The sequence below is a fragment of the Amblyomma maculatum genome, chromosome 3, assembly GCF_055883805.1.
Source record: "Amblyomma maculatum isolate TAMU_Amacu chromosome 3, ASM5588380v1, whole genome shotgun sequence".
Classification (NCBI taxonomy): Eukaryota; Metazoa; Arthropoda; class Arachnida; order Ixodida; family Ixodidae; genus Amblyomma; species Amblyomma maculatum.
Genome location: NC_139346.1, coordinates 191,535,293 through 191,561,341, shown reverse-complemented (window position 1 = coordinate 191,561,341; position 26,049 = coordinate 191,535,293). Strand labels below are relative to the sequence as shown.

At 46.7% G+C, this 26,049-nt stretch overlaps 1 protein-coding gene across 1 annotated transcript in view; it reads left to right on the top strand.

The window, feature by feature from the left end:
- The window catches only part of LOC146197287 (guanine nucleotide-binding protein subunit beta-2-like), a 37,897-nt gene extending 11,866 nt beyond the window's left edge, over positions 1–26,031 (top strand). The window contains exons 4-9 of the mRNA XM_084599094.1: positions 2,185–2,248; positions 3,704–3,927; positions 10,585–10,714; positions 11,541–11,612; positions 12,954–13,170; positions 23,276–26,031. Of these exons, the coding sequence (XP_084455220.1) occupies positions 2,185–2,248; positions 3,704–3,927; positions 10,585–10,714; positions 11,541–11,612; positions 12,954–13,170; positions 23,276–23,382 (814 nt within the window). The 3' untranslated portion in view covers positions 23,383–26,031. The remainder of the gene's footprint in view (positions 1–2,184; positions 2,249–3,703; positions 3,928–10,584; positions 10,715–11,540; positions 11,613–12,953; positions 13,171–23,275) is intronic.
- Positions 26,032–26,049: the final 18 nt, after the last annotated feature.

Here is a 26,049-nt window from a genome sequence, read left to right as displayed (position 1 = left end):
TTCGGAACGAGCATTTTTTTTTTTTTTTTTTGTACGCTGATGACTACCAAACATAATAATGCCAGCCGCTTCTTCCCTCCCCCGCTCCCCGTTTCATCCCGTTGTTTTCCAGAAAGTGCACCCTTAATTCGTAACGAATACTATTTGTGCGCTAATCAATGCCAAAAATAAAAGAGACAGCCGCTATAGACAGTGGGCGCCCTGCGGCGACCGGCGGACGAAGACATTTTGCACTAGAAATTGGCGTCAAGTAGTAAAAGAAAAAACGAAATCCACCTTTGGTAACGTTGCAGCATTCTCGCTTACCATGCGTAAATGCCTGTAGTCTGGGGCCTTGCTGCGATGGGAACGCATGCAGCCTCGATCGCTCAGAGCCACGCTGTAAGCAGACTTTAACATCAACCTTCGCCTATAGCTATAACGAACAGAGGAAGCTTTACCACGAAAGCAGGGGGTGGGGAAGCCCTTTACTGCCACTTAACAACTGTCCGTTTTAACGAAAAAAACCGACGCCCAGTTCAAATGCGAGTTTCGCGCACCGATAGGAGTTGACGAGGAGAGAAGGGCTCGCCAACTCTTTCTACTAAGTGGTCCCCAGTTTATATCCGTACGCATACGAAGCAACCAGGACTTATGATACGGATACATAGAGTAGAGGTTATACAGATTCACGGGATTGACGCGAAAGTTGGCTTTAATTTTTCATCGTATGTGGAACCGCGGAGCTGTAAGTAGTGTTCAGTGGTGGTACGTATGTGTCCTATCCCTGCATTAGGACAAGCTGATATGAGCCAACTCATCTCCAGTAATCCCTGCAATGTTGCCCAGACAAAAAAGAAGAAAATAAAAAACACTCCATCCACTCCGACATTCCAGCTGGAACCAAATGGACTCAGCTAATTGGACTCGGGAGTCTATCTAGGTAGACCAGTTTCCTTCCTCACTTCTATTTAAGCAGTCCTATAAAGTTCCAACTGGTCATCCAATAGGGAGATCCAGTAGGAACGTCTAATTTGTTCTCTTACTTCAATTGGATGGCAAAAATGTGCACTCTAACTGGAGCTTCCAAGTGGAACGTCCAGCTGCAAGCCACTGAGTTTGTTCAGTGGGGTCTACATAATTGCTTTCTGTTGGCGCCCCAAGAACTAGGCCTGCCATGCTGGCTCGGTCTAGAGAAAGAGACCGCTGCACGGCGTCGGGTTAAGACGATTGCTCTTTGAGTGGAAAATAAAGTGCGGATGCACTGCTGGGTTCTGCAATGCACCTATAGTTACAAGTGTGCGAAAACGAGATACGTCTCAGCCTTTTGTTTATTATTTTGATTTTAGTGAGCGCGTACGTTTATTTACACCGAATACGATGCAGAGTATCACACGTAAACACACCGACCCGTTTAACACTTCTGCCTCCTGCATGTGCCGATCTTTCTCACTTTCACAAGCTGTTTGTGTTAAAATTACGATACCAAGTAGACTCTACCGTCTGTAACCGCATTATCATCGCTATTTTATTTCAAGAGGGCGAAAATTCGTCTGGTGGGTGTAGCGAACGGTTCTTTGCATGCACACATTCGTTATCGAACCTACTTTTGTACATTGCAAACGTTTGTGTGCACTGGGATTAGCAACTCCATGCATTGCAGCATACGAGCACACATGACTCCGGCCAGCTGCGCCATTCCATCTCAACAATATGCGATGCACGCCCAATTTTCAGTCACTGTTTCGAAGGCCACCGATTTAGCCTGTCTTGGTTTTCCCTTCTAGCGCCACAGTTTAAACGAAGTCAAAGATGCTTGTGGAGATATTAGACTGTAGTACCTTAGCAGTCGATAAAATAAGACCTCAGCAATTTTTTTCTTTAAATTTCCTAGGTATGATATTAGCTTTCCTGCTGCCATGAAAAGTGTGCTAAAGAAAAAAAAAAAAAAAAAAAAGATCAATAGATGTATGTTGCTCCGCAACAAAATAATTAGTCTTCCTCGTGCTTTGGTGATCAGTTAATCAGTTAAGTGCAGGAAGCATGCGGACTTCACACCTGCACACACGGTTTGACGGCTTAATAAGCCCATGCCACATACGGAAGTAGTTTTCCGCTCGTAGCACTGCGCGCTGTAAAATATACACATACATGCCGAAAGAAACGCCCGTCACCTGTGTCTATACCGGTGGGCTGGATTTCCAGGAAAGCTGTATCCGGATCATTGGATGGGAAGCTCATCATATGGGACGTCTTCACCGGCAACAAGGTAAGCGGAACTTGGTCGCTTCCTGATAATGGATCACCAAAATGATATGCGCGACGCAGAGGAGGGTGGTGCGGTTAACGTAATTAAGATTGCAACAATCCCAAACTGCATGCGAGCTCACGGGAGATCGCCGCATAGTCAAGAAATGGTCATACGAATGCGTTCGCACATCGTTCCGTTAGATATGTAGCGAGAAATTGGAGGTACACGTTGGCAAGTTCCTGCATCACACGCCGTGGGCGGGCCAAAGGAAGGTGGACGGAATAGGCTGCGATCGCACCCCCACTCCTACGTATATATGCGGCAAATTTTGTAAAGGAATATCGCATTGGCCAATTTTTTTTGGACGGAGGGAGTTCAAGAAATGTACTGTGTAAATTATTGAATTTGTTTTTGGGAGAGCCAATGCAGTACAGCAAACAAAGACTAAACATGGCTCAAACGCGTATCCAAGAAAAGCCCGCAAGCGGAAAGGGCGTCCACGTTCGAAGCTTACGTCTCTGAAGATGGCGTATATATCGGCGACTGCCCAGGGGGCAGCAGTGACGGAGGAGGATTGGCATGCCGAGCAGACGTCTCAGCACGCAATGTAATTACTGCTGGCTTTTTCTTTTTTCTTTTTTTCTTCTTTAGCGAGGGCGAGGTAATTTCGCAAAATGATCGGGCGGGTGGGGTTGCTAAGCGAATGATGCTATGGGGTTGCTAAGTGAACAGAAATAACCTCTGACAATTTTTTTAACTATATGGCCCATTTAACACACATAAATCGTTCTGCACACAGTTCTTACATTTTACGATGCCACATGGCCGAGATTCGGTTATGCGACCTTGGACTACTCACCAACCGAACAACGCAATCATTCAGCCACCCCGGGAGTTTTTTTTTTTTTTTTTTTTTTTTTTTTTTTTTTTTTTTTTTTTTACGCAAGCTTTCCATAAGGCATATTATATAAACTCATGTAAATGGTTTTCCGTGAGGAACCGGAGCAGGCTCCCGCTCTTAGCGTTGTCGGTGAGCCATTTAGAAAAGTCCTCTTCCCTTGTTGTGGTTAGTCCCACTTCGCGCAGAATCTGTGTCCTTGATGCCCTTGTCCCTGCACAAGTCCATAGCAGGTGGCGAACATCCACTTCTGCAGCTGGTGTGGAACACTTCGGGAATGTGGTTGGTCCGATGTCTGCTTGCGATTCCCATCGGCATTTTACCGACGGGGTAAAATGGCCGCCCCAGCTCTTATCCTTCTAAGGGAAACCTCCTCCGGGAGTACATATTCTGATTATACCCTCCCCCCCCCCCCCCCTTCTTCACTTATGACGATCTCGAAACACCCATTCGCTCCATGCGTTTTAAGTTTCAGCCCGCCTCAAATAAATGAATGGAATGAAAACGGTACTTAATGAGGCGAGTTCGTTTGCAGAGCGTTCGCCGTCGTTTGAAGAGACTGTTCTTTGGCGCAGATGCGGGTGATACCGCTACGGTCCAGCTGGGTGATGGCGTGCGCGTTCGATATGCAAGGCAACTACGTGGCCGTGGGCGGCATGGACAACATGTGTACAATATACGACCTGCGCGGCACGAGTGCCAAAGTGCGGCGCGAACTGGCCGGCATGGACGGCTACCTGTCCAGCGTGCGCTTTCTCGGTGACTCGCAGGTCATCACTGGCTCCGGGGACACGCGCATGTGAGTACAGTGTACGTAGTACGTATCTCTACCGAAAAGCGTTGAGCTTTATTTGCTGAACTTTATTTGTAAAATCAGCTACGCAGAAACTGAGGAAGCGAGGTAAAGAAGTAATGACGCTATTTGGAATGATCTTCCTGACATTATCGCGTGCATCTGCAACCATCAATCATTCCATGACCAGCTACACGAACATATTCTCAAGTGATGTCTTCATGCCATTTTATCTTTGTTCCACAGTACTACGGTGTATTTTTGTTTCTTCTTTGTTATTGCATTTTGTTTTGATTTCTTGTGAGCTTTACGTTTTAAACAACACACTTTACAAATATGACCACATTTTTTTTTAAATATGTATTTGCCATCAAGCACTCATGCCACGACTAAGTACTTTGCATCTATGTATAATGTTTGCCATCAAGTCAGTTCAATAGTTTGTTTCTTTTTGCTTTCATGTCATGTGTTAACTCTTTCTCTTGTATATGTCATTTTTTTTTTCACCTTCTCAATGCTCATCTCCCGTTGTCATTAAAATATACATATCTCTCTTCTCAATGCCCTTCTAGGCCCTGTAAATAATTTAGAATAAATAAATTACAAGGTGCAGCAGAGGCACATGTAAAGGTTCTATAATATATATCTAGCCATCACAGTCCCCCATAAGCAAGATGATAAAATTAAAATAAGGAAGCGGTACACACAATCTTTTAAGTACAGTTAACTGCGTACTTAGCGAAGGTATCCAGATGACTACTTTTACAAGAGCAAGGATAAAAGTTTATGGAGAATACCTTAATATCTCCAATTTTCTGATGACATTGTCTTGCTAAGTAACTCGGGGAACAAATCGCAAATTATAGTCAGTCCAAAGTAATGTTCAAAAATCCTGGAAAGGCACAGCAATTTACGATGTTTGCAGCGAAGCATTGGAAGTTGTCAGGGAATTCATCTACTTATAACAGATAGTAATCGGTGACACTGCCCACGAGAGTAAAACAGCTGGAGGAATACGACTGGGTCGCAATGCATTTGGAGGCACTCTCAGGTCATGAAAAACATCTACCTTACCGGCACGTATAGAAGAAAGCGTACACGACAGATGTACCCTGCCAGTATTTGGCGGAAGCTTATAGGCTAATGAAAAAGCTTGGGATTGGGTTAAGGAAGCGCAGCGTGCAGAGGAAAGAAAAATTAGAGCAGGATGGGTAAGGAAACAAACGCTAGCTAACAATATGTTGTCAGAAACCAGAAGAAATGGAGCTTGGACAGACGGACGAATATTATATGAGATTATCGAAGGTATGCCGAGGGAGTTTCTGTGGTTCGAATGCACACAGAGAAGTCTAAATGTACAGTGACGGTGGATGACAATTAAGGGACTTTGAAAGGTGATCTCCTGTGCTATATATATGTGGCCAGTCTCTGCGTCGGTTCGGCAGGGAATTTCCGTGTAGAGATATGTTGTTGTTGATGTGCTTCGAGAGCAGACGACCGCAATAACGGCTCGATGTTGGAAAATGTGGCCGTCAGTATAATACGTGCCATGGCCCAGAGCAGATAAATGGTTGATCACTATTTCGAGCCGCCCGCGAATTTGTCGGTGACAGAGGGCGCAGCATGAACGTGCATGTTTTGAAAGGCCGGTTGGCGGACTCACTCTTGCTTCGGCATTTCTATGAGAACTCCAGAATGTGAGAAAATAGATCGATTGACTTCTTTGAGAACATAAAAGTTATAAAGAACATTCAAGCATATTATAGTTCTATGCTTTTCCGAAATTTCATATTTAAAAAAAATCCGAAAGAAGCTCGATCGAATCATGCAAGCCTTTCAATATCGTCGTTTATTCATGTAAAATCATGCGTGAGAAACTTAACTTTTTACAATGTCTATTAAATTTAGAGGGAGGAAGGAGAGGCGCACTGGTTTTGCCATAATTTGCGAAACTAACGTGGCCAGGTCAGCAGAAATCACCCTAGGGTATGCTTACCACAACTCTACAGTCTAGACACCATGGTATTTAAAAGAATCAAATATTGGTTGAGAACAAAGTCTGGCTAATATGACGTTTGATTTTGATTTGGTTTATGAGGTTTAACGTCCCAAAGCGACTCAGGCTATGGAAGACGTTGTAAGGGAAGGCACCGGAAATTTCGACCATCTATGGTTTCTTAATTTGACGTGTAATTACCATTGTAACGGAAGGGATTCCAAAAGAAGACAAGCGCATATCAAAGGGCGGCAAGAAGGCAGGCGGTCGGATATGGGGTCAAGAAATTTGTGGCTATATAGGTAGCCACGGCTGGTACAGGATAGGGTTAAGAGAGATGGGAGAAGCCTTGCCTACGCAGTTAGGTTGGTGTTGGCTATGTTTTGCGAATGCTTACCAGTCGGCTTCTTCGCCAGGTCCTCGAAGATCGAGGACAACCTTGCTTTCTCCGATTGTGGAAAGCGGCCAGAACTGCACCACACAATTCAACGCATCACTCAGCACGGCCAACGTATGCAATGTACTGATGTGCTCGTTATTCAAACTTTGGTTTTAAATGGGTGAGCTATATGGATGTCGTCAAGAACATTTTTGTTGTTAAAAAATATCTGGAACTCCAGCATGTGATACACCATTAGCTGAAACATTTTAATTCTACAAATACCCAACTTTTCGCAGCCGGCTCGTCTCCTCCTTCAGTGCTGACTTGCAGCTCTCTGGCTTGCAGCTCTAAGTAATGTATAATAGAGAGGAGAGGGAAGGAAAATGGCGTTGTGAAGGTGACAGCCGACTCCCCCCTCTCTTCACAAGCTTCATAACTACGCTCTCGTCCCACTTCCTGCTTATCACTTAATGAAAGCTGTAAGAAAAAAAAAGAAAAAAAAAACCATCTCGCCTTTGATGAATGAGTAGAGCCAGCTCGGAAACGTCGGAACTTTGTGAAATAAAATTGTTTTGGCTGGAGATGTCTCACAGTTCGCTATAGCTAGTTATCAAAACCAACCAGGCAGGCAGTTCAGCTGAAATGCTAGTCTTCAGAAAACGGAAATGAGTGCTGGAAGTGAAAACGTAATGGTCCGGGCGATGATAGCATGGACAACTACAGTCAAAACTCGATTTAACGAAGTCGAGGGGAGCCGTGAAATATTTCGTTAAATTGAGAACTTCGTTAAATCGAGGAAGTCGTCTCAGCCACTTAATCTGATAAAATCTATTATTATATGGTGTCGCGGTAGGTACCGCGGCATCGCACTTGCGAAGCGTTAATGCGCTGAAAATTAAATCGTGTTTTGAAAGGAAGAACCAGCCAGCTTAAACGAAGGCCTAGGAAAGCATTACTACTACGCAGTCTTTAAATGCAATACCAACTTGTCCGCTATTCTATGTTGCTACAGTGAAATTGCGGCCCGCGCAACCAACGACGCCGACGGCGCGCATGAAAAGAAGCAACAAAAATTTTACCTCGGCAAGAAGGGTCCCAGGGGACTGACATGTAATTAAAACGCGTCTGAATAAATTTATGGAGGAGAACGAATTATTCCCGCACGAGATGCTATGGTTCCCGCCCAAGCTGTCCACGCAGGGCCTCATGTTACAAATTAAACACCAATTACTTGACACGATCACACAGGACACGCGAGTGATCGTAGGATTAGACTTGGAGAAGGCGTTCGACAACGTTCATCACGAAGCCATTTTAGCAAACCTTCAGCATCTCGGGGTCCGAATACGAACATACAACTACATTAGGGACTTTCTTATTGGTGGGATAGCTAAACTTCGCATTGGAGAGCACAAATCCGGAGAAATCCGACTGGGCAGAAGAGGCGCGTCTCAAGGCTCGGTTCTCTCTCCATTTCTTTTTATTGTGGCTCTGCTTCAGCTACCACAGAACCTCGAACGCATTGGAAGCATAAACTTTAGTTTGTATGTAGACCATATCACACTCTGGACAACAGTAGGCAGTGATGCGCAGATAGAGGAGAGACTACAAGAAGCCACAGACTCAGTTGAAGTACGCGTCGCCTCTCGAGGACTAAGATGCTCACCGAAAAAGTCAGAATTTCTTATCTACCGGCAAACATGGTAAAGAAATCAGGTTGAGCACAACATAACGCTCTCTGTCAGTGGAGTGCCCATTCCTCAGGTCCCCAAAACCCGGATTTTATATCTCATACTCCAAGTAAATGGTTTCTATGGAGACGCAATTAACGCCCTTCAAAGCACAGCATAGCGAGCGATGCGACTCATTCGGAGAATTAGTAACAGACACTCCGGTATATGAGAGGAGCAAATCTCCTCAGGTTCGTACAGGCCTTCGCGATTAGCTACACTGATAGCCTACATTTGTCCATGTCTCCGACTCAAGACGGCCAAAAAAAAGATAAAATCGACATCATCATCAAAAAGTGCAATAAACAAACAATAAGGCTGCCTATTCGCAGGTCAAATGAGCGGCTTTTAGGTTGGTTGGTTGGTTTGTGGGGTTTAACGTCCCAAAGCGACTCAGGCTATGAGAGACGCCGTATAGTGGAGGACTCCGGTAATTTCGACCACCTGGGGTTCTTTAACGTGCACTGACATCGCACAGCACACGGGCGCCTTGCTTTTCGCCTCCATCGAAAAGCTGCCGCCGAGGCCGGGATTCGATCCCGCGTCCTTGGGAACAGTAGTCGAGCGCCGTAACCACTGCGCCACCCCGGCGGGGTCCGGCTTTTAGGTCTAGGCGTACCCAATACGCTAGGACATATCATAAAGGCAGTTACGATCTCGCAATATGAACGCCTCTTAGCCACACCAACTGGCCGATTCATTCTTTCCAAGCTAAACATCAGCTACGAGGGTCAGGGTGGGACCAGAGTAATCTACCAAATGAGATTCGCAGCCAGCTAATTATTCCACCTATTGCGAAGAACATGCACCCCGAACACCATACTGAGCGCAGAGCAGATAGAGCCAGAAATGTGGCAAACCATTTTTTCACAATGACAAAGCAGTGGTTTACGTTGACGCGGCAGACTGTGACGAAGACAGAATGGTAGCGGCCATTACTGACGAACAGGGTAACATTCTGGTTAGCGGGGCGGTTTCCACGACTCATACGAACACGGGGGAAGAGGTCGCTATCGCCCTCGCCATAGCAGGATCCTCGGTAAAAACCATTGTCACCGATTCGAAAACAGCAATCAAAAATTACATCGCGGGGCGAGTTTCCCCACAGGTATAGCGAATTCTACGTAACATCCGAATTTCTAGGCAAATTCGCATAGTATGGACAACTGCTCACGCCTCCCTTCGTGGAAACGAGGCGGCCCAGCTCGAGGCCTTACTTTCCGAGCTGGTCACTCCGGGCCAGCCGAGCATTTCACGAACAAGGACAGGCTAGTCAAGTTAGGGATATTCTGCAGCACTACAGGCTTGACAGACTGAAATACCCACTTGCAGACAAATCGCTTACTAAACATCGGGCATCGGTTTGGAGACGACTCCAAACCAACTCCTTTCCAAACACCCAATTATGTAGCTTCTATTATGAAGGACAATACTCACGCAAAATCAAAAAAAAAAAAAAAGAAAAGAGAGAGAAAAAGAAATGTAATGATAGGGCCGTTCTAATTTATATGATCTGGAACTACGCTCAAGCGAGTCGATTCATTAAAGACTCTGAACACTTGGGACATACTACTGTTCAGCTCCGAGCCAGAGTCTCAACTCCAACTTATCCGACTGGCTGAAGACGCTGCCGAAGCTCAAGGGCTCACGGCCATTGCGCTAACGGCCATTGCCTAGGCGGGGGGTGATCTGTATACGCTACTCCCCTGTATCCGCTGGACAATAAAGTTTTTCCGTCCGTCTGTCCAGCAAAGACGCCGCTGATCTTTGCTTGCTTGCGGTTTGTAAGCAACATCTGACGGGATTTTTTGTGTGTTCTTATCTCATGCGTTCCGGCTAACTGTCGCCGCAGATTAGCGGCAACCATAATTTGTCGCGGCACAGCTGGCGACACAGGGTCGACGGGCCGGGTTTCTACCACTGCAGAAATCTAGTGAATTAAAATATTTAAAACTCGCTTTTCACACCGCACAGTTTGGCAAAAGCGGGATGTATTTGCTGCGCGGTGTTACAGTTTGCTCGCAGTCAATACATTCTTGAGCGTTTTGTACAATATAGACCAAAAATAGACATTTTACCTTCACTTTTCATCAAGAGGTTCGTTAAATCTAGATAGGTATAACAAAATTAGTTTCGTTTTTTTTTTTTTTTTTTTTTTTTTTTTTTTTTTTTTTTCAGTTACTGCAAGCATTGGACCATATATGAGCGCCTGAGAGGGAATCGGGATATCTTCGTTCAATCGAGGTTTTCTTTAAATCGAGTTTTGACTGTATTTAATAACATGTACAAGCCATCTCAAAAGTATCACTTGATCCCTCTCTGCTTTTGAACAAGTGGGCTTTCCCAGCCCGCAACAAAGCGCAGGAAACCACAAGGCGCTTTCGTCTACAAATCACGTTGTTAATTCACGTCGACGATGACGCGAAGTTTCCTGCATACGGCTGCACTGGGCTGCACTGAAAAGTGCTTTTATTGCACATGTGAGCAGTGCCGCTCACCGTTCCCAGTGTGGTACTTTGCTTATCAATTTTCCCAAACATCGATCGCGTGCGCAGTGTCCTGTGGGACTTGGAGAGAGGCCAGAAGGTGATGACGTTCGATGGCCACGACGGAGACGTCATAAGCCTGTCGCTGCATCCAGACCACACAACATTTGTAACCGGATCCGTGGACAACACCGCTCGGGTACATTGCACATCGCTGCTAACATCGGATGCTGCTGACAAAACGGAAGTGTTTGCGAAAATATCGCGCTGATATTTTTGTTGTTGTTCAGTCGAAGCTTAAAGATATGCGTTCTGCGAATTTAATTATTCATTGTGCACAATTTCAGAATGATTGAGGTAATTCAACCAATACATGTTACTGACACATGTTTTTAATTTTTAATGCCAGAATCTATGTGGGGGGCAGGGACCTCTGTCAGGCTTTCACATTGCCTTCAGACCCTGCCTCCTCTCGCTTGTACGAGGAATCAATAAACCAATTCCAATTCCAATAGACTGACCAGCACATTCAATGTACCATAAAATACATGCTCAAGGTTTCAGCCATAACAACTGTAAACAAAATCCCACGCTTTTCATTTCTATATATCTCACACTCTCTAGAAAGGGTGCAGGAATACCTAATACACCTATTTTGGAGCTTTCTGGAAGGTGTGAGTTATATAGACATGGAAACGCACCTTTAAGGGTGCGATTTTGTTTATTGTAAAACCCGGAAAATATCGCGAGTTCGACCTGTAAGCCCAAGACTTCAATGTCTACCTCTGCGGTAAATAGTTTGCACACGTTTCAAAGAAAGAAAGAAAAAAAGACCTGCCCGGCGAACTAATGCAGGTAGATGACGAACCGGTTTTACGCAAGGAACCCATCTGCGGATCTGAATCATATTATATATAATTTACGGAAGCAGGCATATATATCTACGCTCAAAGACCACGCATATTGCGCTTTTATTGTTTGTATCCTTACCTTGTCGGTAACGAATTGGTTTCACACCTTTGCAGCTTTGGGACATCCGCGAGAAGCACTGCCGCCAAACATTCCGCGAGCACGAAGGGGATGTGAGCTCAGTCTGCGTAAGTATATACGCACCGAACGGCTCGCGCTGGCTCCTAGATAACACTACCATCTACCCCAGAGGTCGCCGACTGTGCTTCGACCGATCATTAGGGGTTCACTTTAGTGCGATTCAGCGGATGACATCGACCACGTCTTGTCCTATGTAGCTAGGCGGCGATCACGAGCTCGAACTCCAGCCGGGTCAAGTTCAGCAGCTAAAGCTATAGAACTTATTCACGTGACGTCATTGTAGCTTTACTGGCAACCATGGCACGCACAACGCAACGTCGGAGAGGGGGAAAGAAAGAGAGAGAGAGAGGGCCTACGGCGAATCATAAAACGGCGCCTGTGAAATCCGAGCCGACGCGTCGGAAACATTTTTTTGTGTGCTTTCAGTTTCGAACCGCCCAACGTTATGGCGTCTCCAGAATATAGGGTTGCCACAGTGAATAGGGTTTATAGGCTACCTACAATGATTTGGGGAAGTCGTGCAGGTTTCCTTGCTACTCTAATATGGTTGCTTTCAGTTTCAATTTTCGTAACGTAATCTTTACGATTATACGCGGTAAATAAAAATTTTCTAGCTTCGTAGAAACGTGAATTTATTGCCCAGCTGTTTCCGTAATATTTAAAATGTACCTTGTAAAAAGAAAAACACGTAAATAAGAATCAGAGCATTGAATAATGGGAGTTGCAGCTCACCGGTAGCACAGGGAAGAAACGAGAGTGAACGTCAGGGTGTTATACCTTAAGACAGACATAGAAGGCACGTTCTTAGTTTGTGCAGCGTAACAACGTTATCAATGCTCCACAATTTCCTTTAATGGCTCTAAGTTAGTCGCATATGGTTACTTGCTCTTAAATATGCCTTATTTCTGGTACTCTTATACTGGTGCCAGTGCCGTTTGCCCGTTTATTAATATATTTTCGACTGCAGTGGTAGCGCGCTACTCATAAACACAATTTTGTAGGTTAAGAAAGTTGCAGGTAGTTGTTAATAATATAAACAATATAAGTGCCGCGTTTAATTTCCAATATCAAAATGTCCGCACGGATAGAGTGGGTACAGCTGCTAGTGTTGAAAGCCTCATATTCAAGACACGAGAAAGCACGGACCAATTATGGACAAACCGTCCGTTTTCAGCTCTACGGCACATGTGTCCACATGTGGCCTAATTAAAGACGAGTCAGCTAAATTATTACGCATTTTTCCCCCTTGCTACCATCACTGAGTTACTTCTCTGCCACATGACCTCACGGATATATCGGGGAAGTAGACACCGACTCTCACAAGTCGCTCCAGTTGAGGCAGTTAAATCTGCAAATTATACAACACATCGTGTTCCGCGCGCGCGCAGTTCCACAACGGCGGCAATGTGTTCGCGACAGCGTCCGAGGACAAGTCGTGCCGGCTGTTCGATGTGCGCAGCGACCAGCAGGTGTGCCGCTACCAGAATCCGCGTGAGTCCACCGCCTTCACTAGCTGCGGGCTGTCGCTCTCTGGCAGGCTCCTGTTCGCTGGCGCCGACGACAACGACGTCCACGTATGGGACACTCTCTCAACACGCAGAGTCGGTGAGTCTCGGCTTTCTTTGAGAAACAGCTCGAAACACGGTGGTACAGCCATCCCTTGTGTTACGTCTCGTAGCTTTTTCGCTCACAAACGTAACATCTGCAACACAAATGCATCGACAAGGTGCCTGCTACAAGTGAGAAGTCAAAGTACATACTTCCCATTTTTCGTGTGCGTTTCCTTCTAAATGCTTGTGAGTCGCTGGATTCTAGCATAATAAGATCACAAGGAAGTATTCTAAATATTTTATTATCATAGAATTTATCCCCGCATGCCGCTTATTATGCAACCAAACGTTGGCTGTGAAGTCAAATTACGATATATCTCTCTTCGTCGCTTCATTTCTCTACAAAGCTAACTCCAACCTCCGGAGCCGGAATGGCAACCAACGTTGAACCTGCAATATATTCGCTAAGCGTTTAAGGCCTTTAACAGCTCATGAGTGGCGTCCGCAGAAACTGTGTGCCAGACGTGTATGCAAGCTTCCGCGGGATACCGGACCAATAGAGATTTTTAGTTTAGCGCTACCGCTTACCGCTACCGTCTACCGCTACCGCGCGAGCGTCAGTATACGCATGCGCAGATCACCCCGAGGGCTACAGATGGTGCTACGTTCCTGTGAAATTCCGGCGGACTCCGCACGCAGGGACCAATCAGCGCGTGCTGTGCTGACGGAGCGGTAGACGGCCGCGGTAAACTAAAAGTCACTAATATATATATAGTTAGTGATAACAATAGTCAGCGATAAGAAAGAAAATTTCTCCACCTTCCGCTTCTCCCTCTCCCTCTCTCCCTCGAGGAATCGGAGGAGTTCGAAGGATCGCAGCAGGGTGCTTTCACCTTGCTTCACGTAAGGTGACCTAAGTACTCCCCTGAAATCTTTTTCTTCGTTTTCATGTCTCACGTGACCTATACTATGCTTCGACGCAACAGCCAGCGTTCGGCTGCTGAAGCTGAAAAGGCATCAGAAACTCATGACAAATCACATAGAGTTTGTAAGCGAATCTACTTGGTTATCAACGTGCACTTGGTAATGACATGCACGATGAATAAAAAGAAAACTTCCAGCTAAAATTTGATTCCATCCCTTACGACACTCCGAGGCTGGCTGAAGTTACTTTACTAAAGCTTAAATCTGTTATTTGTTTTCAAATATATATATATATATATATATATATATATATATATATATATATATATATATATATATATACTAATTTCTGTGGTTATCGAAGTAAACATTAAAAAAAAAAATGACATAAACATACCATCCCCAACGCTTTCCTTGGCCTCGCCGACTGTTGGCTTCTTTCCTTCATATATATATATATATATATATATATATATATATATATATCGCGGCGTTGCGCACGCATTGCGACGGTTACGCGGATGCTTAAGCGGCGTTTGCGTATGAAAAGATCCTAACACAATCATCCCATACAAAAAACAGACAAAAAAATTACCCATGATTACGTTACTTCCTAATACGAAATTTGAGCGCGGCTTATCAGCTGTTTCAAAGTTTTCGATAGATTGAGGCAGATTTCGAGCAAGACAGGTATGTACAATTACAGACAACTTTTTTTTTTAATTTTTCACCCGTGTTTTATCAAGAAACACTCCTCTAACAATTCTTGGTTGTCATGAAAGAAGCTTTGTGGTCGGAGAAAAGAAGAGAGCAATTGAGTTATCGGAAGGTTGCGGGAAGCAACGCGTAGGCCCATAGGAACGTTGCGCGACGCCGCCGCTAGCGAGTGAAGCGAGTGAGAACGGGATGCGTGCACCGTGATCCTGACAGCGAGCCGGCGTTTCGGCAATCGGAGAGCACCCTCGCTGCTACGCAAGGGGAGGGGGGACCCCTCCTCCTCTTTCTGCATGGCGGCGACGGTGTTCTACGCAGTCACTATAGATTCTAGTTCATTATAGCAGTCACATTGTCTTGACTCGCTAGTGGTGGCAACGGCATCAGTCACTCGCTGCTAGCGCTGCCTCCGACGACCCCTTCCTTTCCTCGTGTTCTCCAGTTGCTGCGCGCGCTCCTGCTCCCATCGTTCGCCGCTGAGTGCCTCCTCTTCCTGCGAGGCTCCAGTTGCCGAAGCGCCGGCTCGAACTGGGGTGATGAAAGGGGGCGGAGCTGGTTACGAGGCCGACGCGGACGACGCGAAACCCAGGAACAGGCGCCAAAGAGCTGCGCTCTAAAGCATTTCGTGGGAGCCGACATTTTATGCCTCATATTATGACGAGACTGGATGCAATGACTGGTGCGCAAGCGTTCTCTGCTGATTTCAACAATGCTTCCGAGCCTAGAAAACGTTTTCTTGCGGTGCCAACGTTATCTCGCGTATGGTACGTAGCACAGCCATGCACAACCTTACACGGAGCAATGAAAAGCGCACCTCACGCTATTCGCTATTCCCAGTCTAAAAAAAGGCACTATTCCCAGTCTAAAAAAAGGCACTAGCGAAAACTTTGTTCTTACAAAAGAGGAGATGCCCCGCCGGGGTGGTGCAGTGGTAAGACGCCCGACTAATGCGCCGGAGTACCCGGGCTCGATCCCAACCGCGGCGGCTGCGTCTCCATGGAGGAGAAACGAAGAGGCGTCCGTGTGCTGTGCGATGTTGTTGTTGTGGCTGCAGGAAGAAGGAAAAGAAAGTGCACGGGCCTGCTACTGGCTCTCTAGCTGAGCCACCTCCGCTGCCTCGTGCAGACAGAAGAGAAAATAGAGAAGAAAGGAAAAAGAAGGTAGCTGAGCCACCTCCACTGCCTCGTGCAGACAGAAGAGAAAAAGAGAAGAAAAGGAAGAGGGAGAGAAAGACGCGCGCCGCAACAACAGCCGACGTCCACCACCGAAGCGGTGGCGGGTACAATGACGGCCTACAACAGATAAAAATTCGGTGGCAGACAAGCCCCCGCCGCCAGCGGCGATGACCTACCTGTCCCAGCCCCGTCAGGGGAGAGCTCGCGGCAGCTGCGGCCACGTGCTAACTCCTCCTTCGATGTCAGCGCACGTTAAAGATCTCCAGGTGGCCGAAATTCCCCCGTAGCCCTCCACTAAGGCTCCTCTTTCTCTCTTTTCACTTTCACTCCCACCTTCCTCCCATCCCTCCCTCCCTCCGTCCCATCAGGTGTCCACAGAAACAAAGTGTGACAGATACTGCGCCTTTCCCTCCATCTGACCCAATTAAAAAATTGCAACAGGAGCGATTTTTAACGGTTGCGACTGTAGGAAGAAGGAAAGAAAATGCACGGGCCTACTACTGGCTCTGTAGCTGAGCCACTTCCGCTGCCTCATGCGGACAGAGCAAAAAATAAAGAAAAAAGAAGAGGGCAAGAGAAAGACGCGCGCCGCGATAACCGTCGTCCGCCACCGAAGCGGTGGCGGGTAGTGGTGTGGTGAAAGACATTTATTGGCTCAAAATAGCATTCACAGGGATGTATGATTGGACCAGCCCTCAAGAGGCCAGTCCTCACAAGCACTAGGTGGGGTCCTTAGTACGGGACTCCAGTGGCGTTGGCCGCTGCCCGGCGCGCTCATCACCTTCTCCAAAACAGCGTCTACAACGGGGACCCCCCTCACCGGAATATCATTTGGGCTCCTGCCCACATGGGCCTCGAGGGAAATGCAGCTGATGCCGCCGCCCGCGCGCTCTCTCACTGGGTATTCCCCTCCGACCCCGATGATCAGGAATTCGAATTCACTCCAGCTTATTCTTTCAAAGATATTGTTTTACTATATCAATCTGGCCACGGCATTTATCCCCGCCCGTGAAAAGGCCTCTCAAAGGCGGAGGAGTGGCTTCTGCTCCGCCTTTATACAAATACTTTGCTGTGCCCGGCAGCTCTCAAGCACTTCGACCACTCTTTCTCAGGCAGCTGTCCGCACTGTGCGGAGAAGTCTTCGGACATTTACCATATGGTGTGGGCCTGCCCCTCCAACCCTGCTATCCCCCCTCATCCCAACCCCACCCGGGAGGACTGGGAGGCGACCCTGCTCGGATGCTCTGACCTACAGGCCCAAAAGGCCTTTGTTGAGCGGTGGCGGGTACAATGACGGCCTACAACAGGAATCGCCGCCGGTGGCAAATTCCCAGCACCGTAGGGCCAGGCAGCCGCCCTCGACCTCGTCCCCTTTGAAATGTTGTTAATGTTGTTGCGACTGTAGAAAAAAGGAAAAGAAAACGCACGGGCCTGCTAATGGCTCTGTAGCTGAGCCACCTTATTATCGCATTTCTGACACCCGTTTGTAGTTTTATTGCGAAAGCAATACTACGCTCATGAACGGCCTTTCGCGTAGCGGCGACCGGTAGCCACGTTTGACCTTAAATATGACCTTTGACGTCATACCAGAGTGAGACGGGCTACCAAGTCGAGTCGTCGCGTAGCGGCGGCCGGTAGCCACGGCGCGCCGCGCTCCTCCCGCTAGATGCGCTGCGCGCTAGACCTCTGACGTCATACCAGGAGCGAGAGACGGTCGAGTCGTCGCGTAGCGGCGGCCGGTAGCCACGGCGCGCCGCGCTCCTCCCGCTAGAGGTTAGAGGCGCTGCCCGCGAAACTTCTGGCGTCATACCAGGAGTGAGAGAAGGGCTACCAAGTCGAGTCGTCGCGTAGCGGCGGCCGGTAGCCATGCGTGAAGACGCGGCGCATTGCGTTCCTTCTGTTGGAGGTGCTGCGCTGGCTTTGACGTCACAATATAGAGGCAGGTGGCGGAGCCGGGGTATACACTCGCGTTCACTGTCTGCCATTACTTTCGCAACTTACCGGGCTTAACTAGAGCTAATCCCCAGCTAATTTTTTTTTCGAATAGGTTCACAATGCGTTATGGTTTATTTTGCTGACAGCATTAAGTATTTAATTCCATTATTACACAACAGCGACGTAAAGAGAACGCTGCATGCTCACAAAAGCTGCACGGCTTCGCTGTTTAGAAAGGGACCACGAAAAGCTATTCACTAAAACTAGAAAACGCGCACGACCGATATACCTTTTACAAGCCCTATTTTAGTTGCACTAACATATCGGATACCCCTCCCCCTTTTACTCAGCGTACGCTGCTACAAGTTAATAATATTAATAAAATTAGAGTGTCTGTTAGATGTCCCTTAAGAGGAGAATGGCGAAAGCTATTCCCTTCCTCTCCTATTCTTTGCATCTCATCTTTGCCTCTTAACGGCGCTGTTGCAGTGCTACATATAATTAGATTGGTTTACAGGAAAGGAAAAGTACAGTATCTGTCGCACTTTCTCAGGCAAGTGTGAGTTTTGCCGTTACATCATCGCGTGACGTTCCTTGGCACGCGTTCTAATGTGGGATTGCAGATGGCAGGAACGCTAGATAAGGAGAACACATCTCGCGCACGGAATTTCGTTGCATGAGCTTAGGCTTTCGCCTTAAAAACTGAGAAAACTACACTGTGTGTGAAACGTAATCGCTTTCTAACCCTTAATGGGGGAGTTTAAGTGTCCCCATAATTTTCTTTTTGTTTAACCCATGCAGATTGAAAAGATAACACCTATTTCGCGTAGAGAGTCACAATGCTGTTCACGATCACTATTTTCAAATTGGAGAACCTCATTGCACTTGTAGTAGACAGTCAACTAGCCAATGCGACATCGCGTGTTTTGAATCATAGCATCGAGAGGTCCACAGTGGGTTGTTGGATTGTTGGCGCAGTTTCTCTTAATTGCGAAAGCGGAACTCGGAACTCCCCTGATGGGGCTGGGTGGCCGCTTGCTGCGGGGGCTAACCTGCCACAGAATTTTTATTTGTTGTAGGCCGTCATTGCATCCGCGACCGTTTCTTTCCTCCACCAGGGGTTATTTAGCGTGCACTGACATTGCACAGCACACGGACTCCACTCCGTTTCGGCTCCTTCGAAACGCAGCCGCCGGCGGTTGGGATCGAACCAGGGAACTCCGGCACAGCAGTCGGACATCTTAACCACTGTACCACCGCGGCGAGGCATAGCATCTGTCACACTTTTAAGGCGGAAGCCTTTAATGGCTCATGCTGTCGTGGACAAAATGTGTCCCGCTTTTGCGGCGGCTCTGATTGGCCGAGGCGGAATTACGTCATAGAAGTCTCGAACAATCAGAGCACCGCCACAGTATGCGCGAATGTGTGGCCATATGTCAATATCAATTACGAGTTAGAATAATTAATCACTAAGTGATGTGATGGCTAATTAGGTCATTCAGTATTTAACTGATTAATAATTATTCAATAAATAATTAAGTATATAAATATTACATACCTGATGACTGATTAATTATTTACTAATTAGTGCCAGCTGCGTAGCAGAATGCGGCACTCGGGCTTTCACTACTTCAGCCGCTAAAGTCCCATTTTTTTCCTGCAAGTGTGTTTGGACAGTACACCATCGCTCCTGTAGCGTGGTGTTCTCTGACGCGTATTCAAGTGTGGGATAGCAGATGGCAGGAACGCTAGATAAGACTTCTCAGGCTTTCGCCTTTCACTACTTTAGTCGCTAAAGTCCCTCGTAATTTTTTCTCTTCCCGCTTTCACTCCCACCTTCTTTCCCTTACGGCGCGGTTCAAGTGTCCACAGATCAAGCATGACAAATACGGCGTCTTTTCTTTTCTTGTGAACCAATTATTAAGGCTCAAAGCCTTTAATGGCTCATGCAGTCGTGGACAAAGTGTGTCCCGCTTTTGCGGCGTTTGGCCGAGGCGGGATGCGTCCCTCCATCTCTAATACCACACCTGAACGGGCTTCATGGAACGCCACGCGACAGGAGCGATGGTGTATCGTCCAAACGCACACTTGTCGGAAGTGTGACAGATACTGCGCATTTCCTTTCCTGCGCATTTCCTTTCCTTTCCTTGCCTGCAGATAATGCCAATTAAGTATATCCTAGATATCATTGCTCCAGTGTTGACATATGTTTACAACTTATGCCTAAATGCCGGAATCTTCCCGCAGAAAATGCAAGTCGCTAAAGTAATCCCGTTATTCAAGCGTGGTGACAGGATCCTAATAACAAATTATAGGCCCATATAAATTCTGCCAGTTTTTTTCAAAAGGTCTCGAAAAGATAATATTTAAACGTCTCTCTGCATTTCTTGAGGATAATTGCCTCTTAACTCACTGCCAGTACGCGTTCCGCAAACACCTGTCTACTCAGCTTGCCCTCTTGGAACAAAAAGAATTTATCCTTAGGAACATTGAACATCGTCTACTTACACTCGGTGTACTAATAGATTTTACAAAAGCTTTTGACTGCATTAATCATGAACTTCTACTTAAAAAGTTAACTTACTATGGTATACGTGGCGTTGCTCATGAAATAATTAGGTCATATCTGGGCTCTAGAGCTCAATATACACATGTCAATAACATATCCTCTCAAATTAAAAACATAAGAATAGGAGTGCCGCAGGGTAGTATACTTGGACCCCTCCTCTTCAATATTTATGTTAATGATATTGTTAATATTGATCATGACACCAAATACATCATCTATGCTGATGATACCACACTCCTGTTTTGTTCTCATGATACCTCAGACTTAATAAGAATTGCTAATAAAGCACTAGAAAAACTACATGTATGGTCGATCAAAAACGGTCTCATAATAAATGCAACTAAAACAAAAGCCATATTATTCCAAGCCAAGAACAGAAATGCTACACTACCTGCAGACATCACACTTAATATGGATAAAATTGAACTAGTGAATTCAGTAAAAAGCTTAGGAATTTTTTTCGACCATGACATGTCATGGAACAGCCATTCATCATCACTTGTAAACAAACTATCCCAGGTAGTTGGACTAATTTTTTCCCTTAGGTATCTTCCCCGTAATGTAAAATTGCTTATATATAAATCTCTCTTTATGAGCCACCTTAATTACTGCTGTCTTGTCTGGGGTACCACGTCTGCCACAAATGTAGGTCGGTTATTTGTCCTTCAGAAAAAATTTCTGCGCGCGATATGCAATGTAAACTGGGATTTCCCAAGTGAACCTTTGTTCCAAGAGCTTAACATATTGAAAGTGCATAATTTATACAACTACATGTTAGTACACGCATACATTAAACAATGCAAATTGAATAAGTTTGCCATCCGTTCAACAGCCAATCTAAGCAAAATCTACTTCACTACCAAACGCGATGTCCGGAATACTGGTATGTAACACACACGCGAACTAATTACGGTAAGCAAATGATTGCTCACACCCTACCTGCCTTACTCAATGCACTAATCTCGGAAAATATTGATGTTTTACATGTTTCATTATCTACTCTATACAATTATTTTTGCCACCAATATTGAGTGTGTATTTATATTGTCAACCATTGGGTTAGCCATTGTAAATCAGCACTATATATGTTCCTTGCCAATTGTACTTCTTTTGTGACTGTGAGATTATTTTCATGCTGCTGTATTTTTTTTTTTTACTTTTTTACTAACCTATGTAGCTTTGCAGATTCACCTTTTTGTTTCTTTCTTCATGCTTGTGCTTTATTGTATTGAAAGCATTGCCATTCCGCACGGCTGCTGCTGCCAACGAACGGGTTTTAGGACCTGTCAAGCTGTTTCCGCAGCTTTTTTCCTCGAACCTGTCCGTTTACAACTGTACTTTGCAAACGGAAAATAAAGCACTTACTTACTTAAACCAATTATAATTAAATGTAGCACTGCAACGAACGCCGATAATAGGACGAGGCAAATGATAGGTTGGTTGGTTGGTTTGTGGGGTTTAACGTCCCAAAGCGACTAAGGCTATGAGAGACGCCGTAGTGGACTCCGGAAATTTCGACCACCTGAAGTTCTTAACGTGCACTGACATCGCACAGCACACGGACGCCACTCCGTTTCGCCTCCATCAAAACGCAGCCACCGAGGTCGGGTTCGAACCCGGGTACTCCGGCACAGTAGTCGGGCGTCTTATCACTGCACCACCCCGGCGGGGTGCAAATGATAGAAGGGTAGGCTTTAGTCATTCTCCTCGTAAGAGACATCTATAACCCTGTCACATGGACAGTTTCGATCCTCATCGAGTTCGATCTGCATTCAACTCAACGCAGATCGAGGTTGTCGCACAACTTTCAAGTGCAATCAAGCTCGAGCCTGCTTGACTTCAAGCTGCTTCCTCAAGCGCTCTTCAGATTTCAAGCACACTCGAAAGCGGCCATCGACACCCTCGTCATCAGTGAGCTCTAAAGCGCATACGAGGAAAATTTCTCAATGCTCATTGAAAACGCCCGTGTAGCACGGGATGCTTCAATCCTTGAAAACCTCAATGCAGATTTTCAATGAGGATCGAAGGTGACCGTGTGACAGAGGTATACAGACCTTTTAGGTGGTGGTCGAGTTCGCCGACATCGGGTCACGCGAGAAACATTGCCAAGAATTTGTTCAGCGTTGGCGGCCGGGCCTGTGGGACCCACATATAATCACCAATAAATATTAAGCCTCTACATGTCGAAATTGCTGTTCACGGAAATTGGCAACACGAAAACATATCGGCATGCCCCCACCCCGCACGCTCCTGCCAGCCCCCTTCGGCGAAAGCTTGAAGACCAACTGCTAATGCTAATGAAGCACGGAGAATCGGGAAGCTCTCGTTAGCGGGGCCTTCGAGGTTACCGATTAGGGATAATCTACGGGGCCTGAGAATGGATCAGGTTTAAATCTGTCAAAATCACATGACCATTCATGTGAGAGCAAAGCCGCAGCTATGAAAAGTTTAGCCTTTCGACACAGTAATACGCCAATACATGCAATGCCTAGTTTTCAGGGGGTATAAGGTGGTGGTAACGAACAAGGCAGCAATATGTTCGATCTCACGAAGTCCGACGTTAACTGCCTTGGGCAACGTCCCGAGAAATTTTACGATATGGACTGTGTACAGTATACAACACAAGCGAACGGTAGCATAGAGCCTGCCATCTTTTTTTCAGAAGTCGCCGTTCAGTTACCTCGATTCCGAAGCGCGAATCATGCTTTTGCCCTAGCCCCCTTTTGACGATGCAGTCACATGACACTATCCAAGTTGGAAGCTGATGGCTGCATTCACGCAAAACCTGAAACTCACAGGCTTTGACCACTAAGGTCACGGCCTAATTCTTTCGCGCGTTGCAGGCAACCTGACCGGCCACGAGAACAAGGTTACATCGCTGTCCGTGAGCCCAGACGGCGTGGTCGTGGTCACAGGTTCCTGGGACTCCAGCGTTCGCGTCTGGGGCTGAACCATGACGCACAGGAATTCGTCGAAAGGGTCGGCAACGTGCTCATTCTTCAGTGTTGCACATGGTTACACCACCAGGACTGTTGAGAGCTTTCGCCGCGTAGCCCACTGGCAAGTTTCAGGCCAGCATCCTTCACATTCCGTAGGATGCGGCCGGCCAAGCATTGAGCGGTGTATTGCGAGATATCGACTAGTGCTACCAAGACCAGCGAACTTGAGGCTCCGAGATCGATGGAAAAAAACCTCATGCTTCAGGCAGCCATAACTGACATACTAGTGCGCGGCTTTCCAGAAGCAGTAGTTATACGCTTAGGCTTATTTCAGCTACCCTGGAAGCAAACATTACATGTTCCGCTTATTTAATAGAGCGACTAAATATTGCTGGTAATCACTGTTTCACTAGAGATCCTGCCTTACAATCGGCGCAACTCGTAGGCCGCAAGCACTTCTGAACTCGACAGTAGTACCTGAAGCCATAAGCGAGTACAGCTGTGACCACTGCGGTCCACCGCATGAGACCCGTTAGCAGTCATGAAGAAAGGCTTCGAGTACAGTTCCAACGCGGAAGCTCGCGCTCCAAACGGGGTGCGACATGGCATCTGGTTTTGTACGTAAAGACAAACAGCTTTATTGGACAAGTTAAATAACATACACAAGGAAACTGGTTTCACAAACAAGACTGAAAGCTACATACTGAAATAAGACACACAGGCTGACCAGGTGTCCCAATAAAACACCCGGGAACATCTGTCCAACCCAACCCCTCATCGCCTTTTTTCCCCTCAAGATCCCCTCCCCAATGTGCCCACATGTGTGATGGATTTTTCCGGCGACGGCTTGCAAGGGCCGCTAAAAAAAGTCCAATTTGTGTGGTTGCTGAAAAGACTCCCTAGTTTTGAGTCCCTGGCGGAGACAACGTAAAAAGGAAATAAAAGCAGGCGAAGGGAGCTTCTCTCCCGCCTTGCTCGCGAAACAGGGACAAGCGGAGGGAAAGAAACTTGAACCGAACGGGTTAGCAGCTCGGAGAATACGACGGCCAAGCAAAACCTTGACAACTACCGCCAAAACTGTTTCAGAGCTTGGCCATCCTTTTTCACTCGTCACACACACACACTCATTTGCCAGTGCGGCTGTGCACAGATCGGGAAGATAAAAGTCGTCGGTATAGGGAAGGTCGAGAAGTCTCGACTACCACCACGTTGCACGCCGGGCCCCCCTTTGTGTACTTCTTCGAAGGCCAGGAGGCGACAGCGTTCACAGCACTACAGGGCACGCGCGCGGGCTACAATGCAAGCCGACAGTCGTCCGTGGCAAAACAAAAAATAAAAAGAAAGGCGGCACAGTCGCGCACCCACGACGACCCGGCACGTACGAGGCCACGGAGGCGGACCGCCATGCCCGCGCGGCAGTGGGTAGTGGGTGGAGTTCACGAAGCGCTCCATTACCATGGCAACGGAGGGCCTTCCAGTACGGTTTGGTTTCTCAGTCCCCAGAAGTGCAAAGGAACACCTTCGCGGGGCGGGAGGAAGGGGGAACGCGAGACCGACTCATATAATAACGCGCTTCTTTTTTACTGTTTTGGTCTCTTTTTAAGTTACCGGTTTTACAGTGCGCAAGCACCAGCGTGCGAAGATGCTCGATCTCTGCGCATACACACAAAAAGTTTGGTGCAATTTGTTCGCTCCTTTCTTTTCCCTCAAGGTTCCCGGCTAGCACGTACCGCGATCAAACACCGACGAGCAAGTCAGGGAGTCAAACTATGTGTACTGGAATAACAAAACCCACGGCCGTCAAAAAATCGCGATTTTGCCGTTCGCGTGCCTACACACACACGCACAAAAAAACGCGCTTGCTCCCGCAACAGCCTAAGATCAGGGGATCAAAGGGCCAATAGACGTTTTCTGCAAGTAAATACAATTGGTGTGCACAGTTCAAGGAAGTCTTCCCTACATCCTCCCAACACATGCGCACATTTTCTAGAAAACTCCAGAAAGAGGAAAAGTCCCCAAGGGTAGAGAGGAGGGGGGCGCGGCGCCAATTTTGCCTTGCAGGACCTCTCCACCTCTAAACCGCACGACGAAAGTCTACAACCGGTGTGTCAGCACTGTCGTCGTCTCTCAAAGTATGGCAGTTGTGGCGACCGGGAGGCGAGAATGACGAAGCGGAAGCGTCCGCTGCGCCCACGATGTTGCCACCCGAGCAATGTCCTATAGGTATATGTGTGTCTGCGTGTGTGTATGTGGCATGTATTTGTATATATATATAATATATATAGAGTGTATTTATATTTATATATATACGAGCGACGACGCAGACGTGTCTGGAAGTATACATATTTATAATATATGTATAGGTTCTCGTTTTCTCAAAATCCTTGTCCAGAGAAGACTGCCGCTGCGCTTTGAAACAGTAGCTCCCAGGAGGAAAGGAGGGGCCTACAAAACCATCCTCCTTCCCCATGACTTGTTTTCCCCCCTCACAGCATGTATAATACTCCTTCAATAGCACAACACAACAACAAAAAAATGGCAGCAGACAAAGTAAAAGCAGAGAATGTTAAATAGTGTTAACAGGAAAATAAAAGAAACAAGTGAACAAAAGTGCGGCTTACAAAGCCACCAACACGACTGCTGCATACACACATCTCACAGCGCCAGTCTCCCGGGCG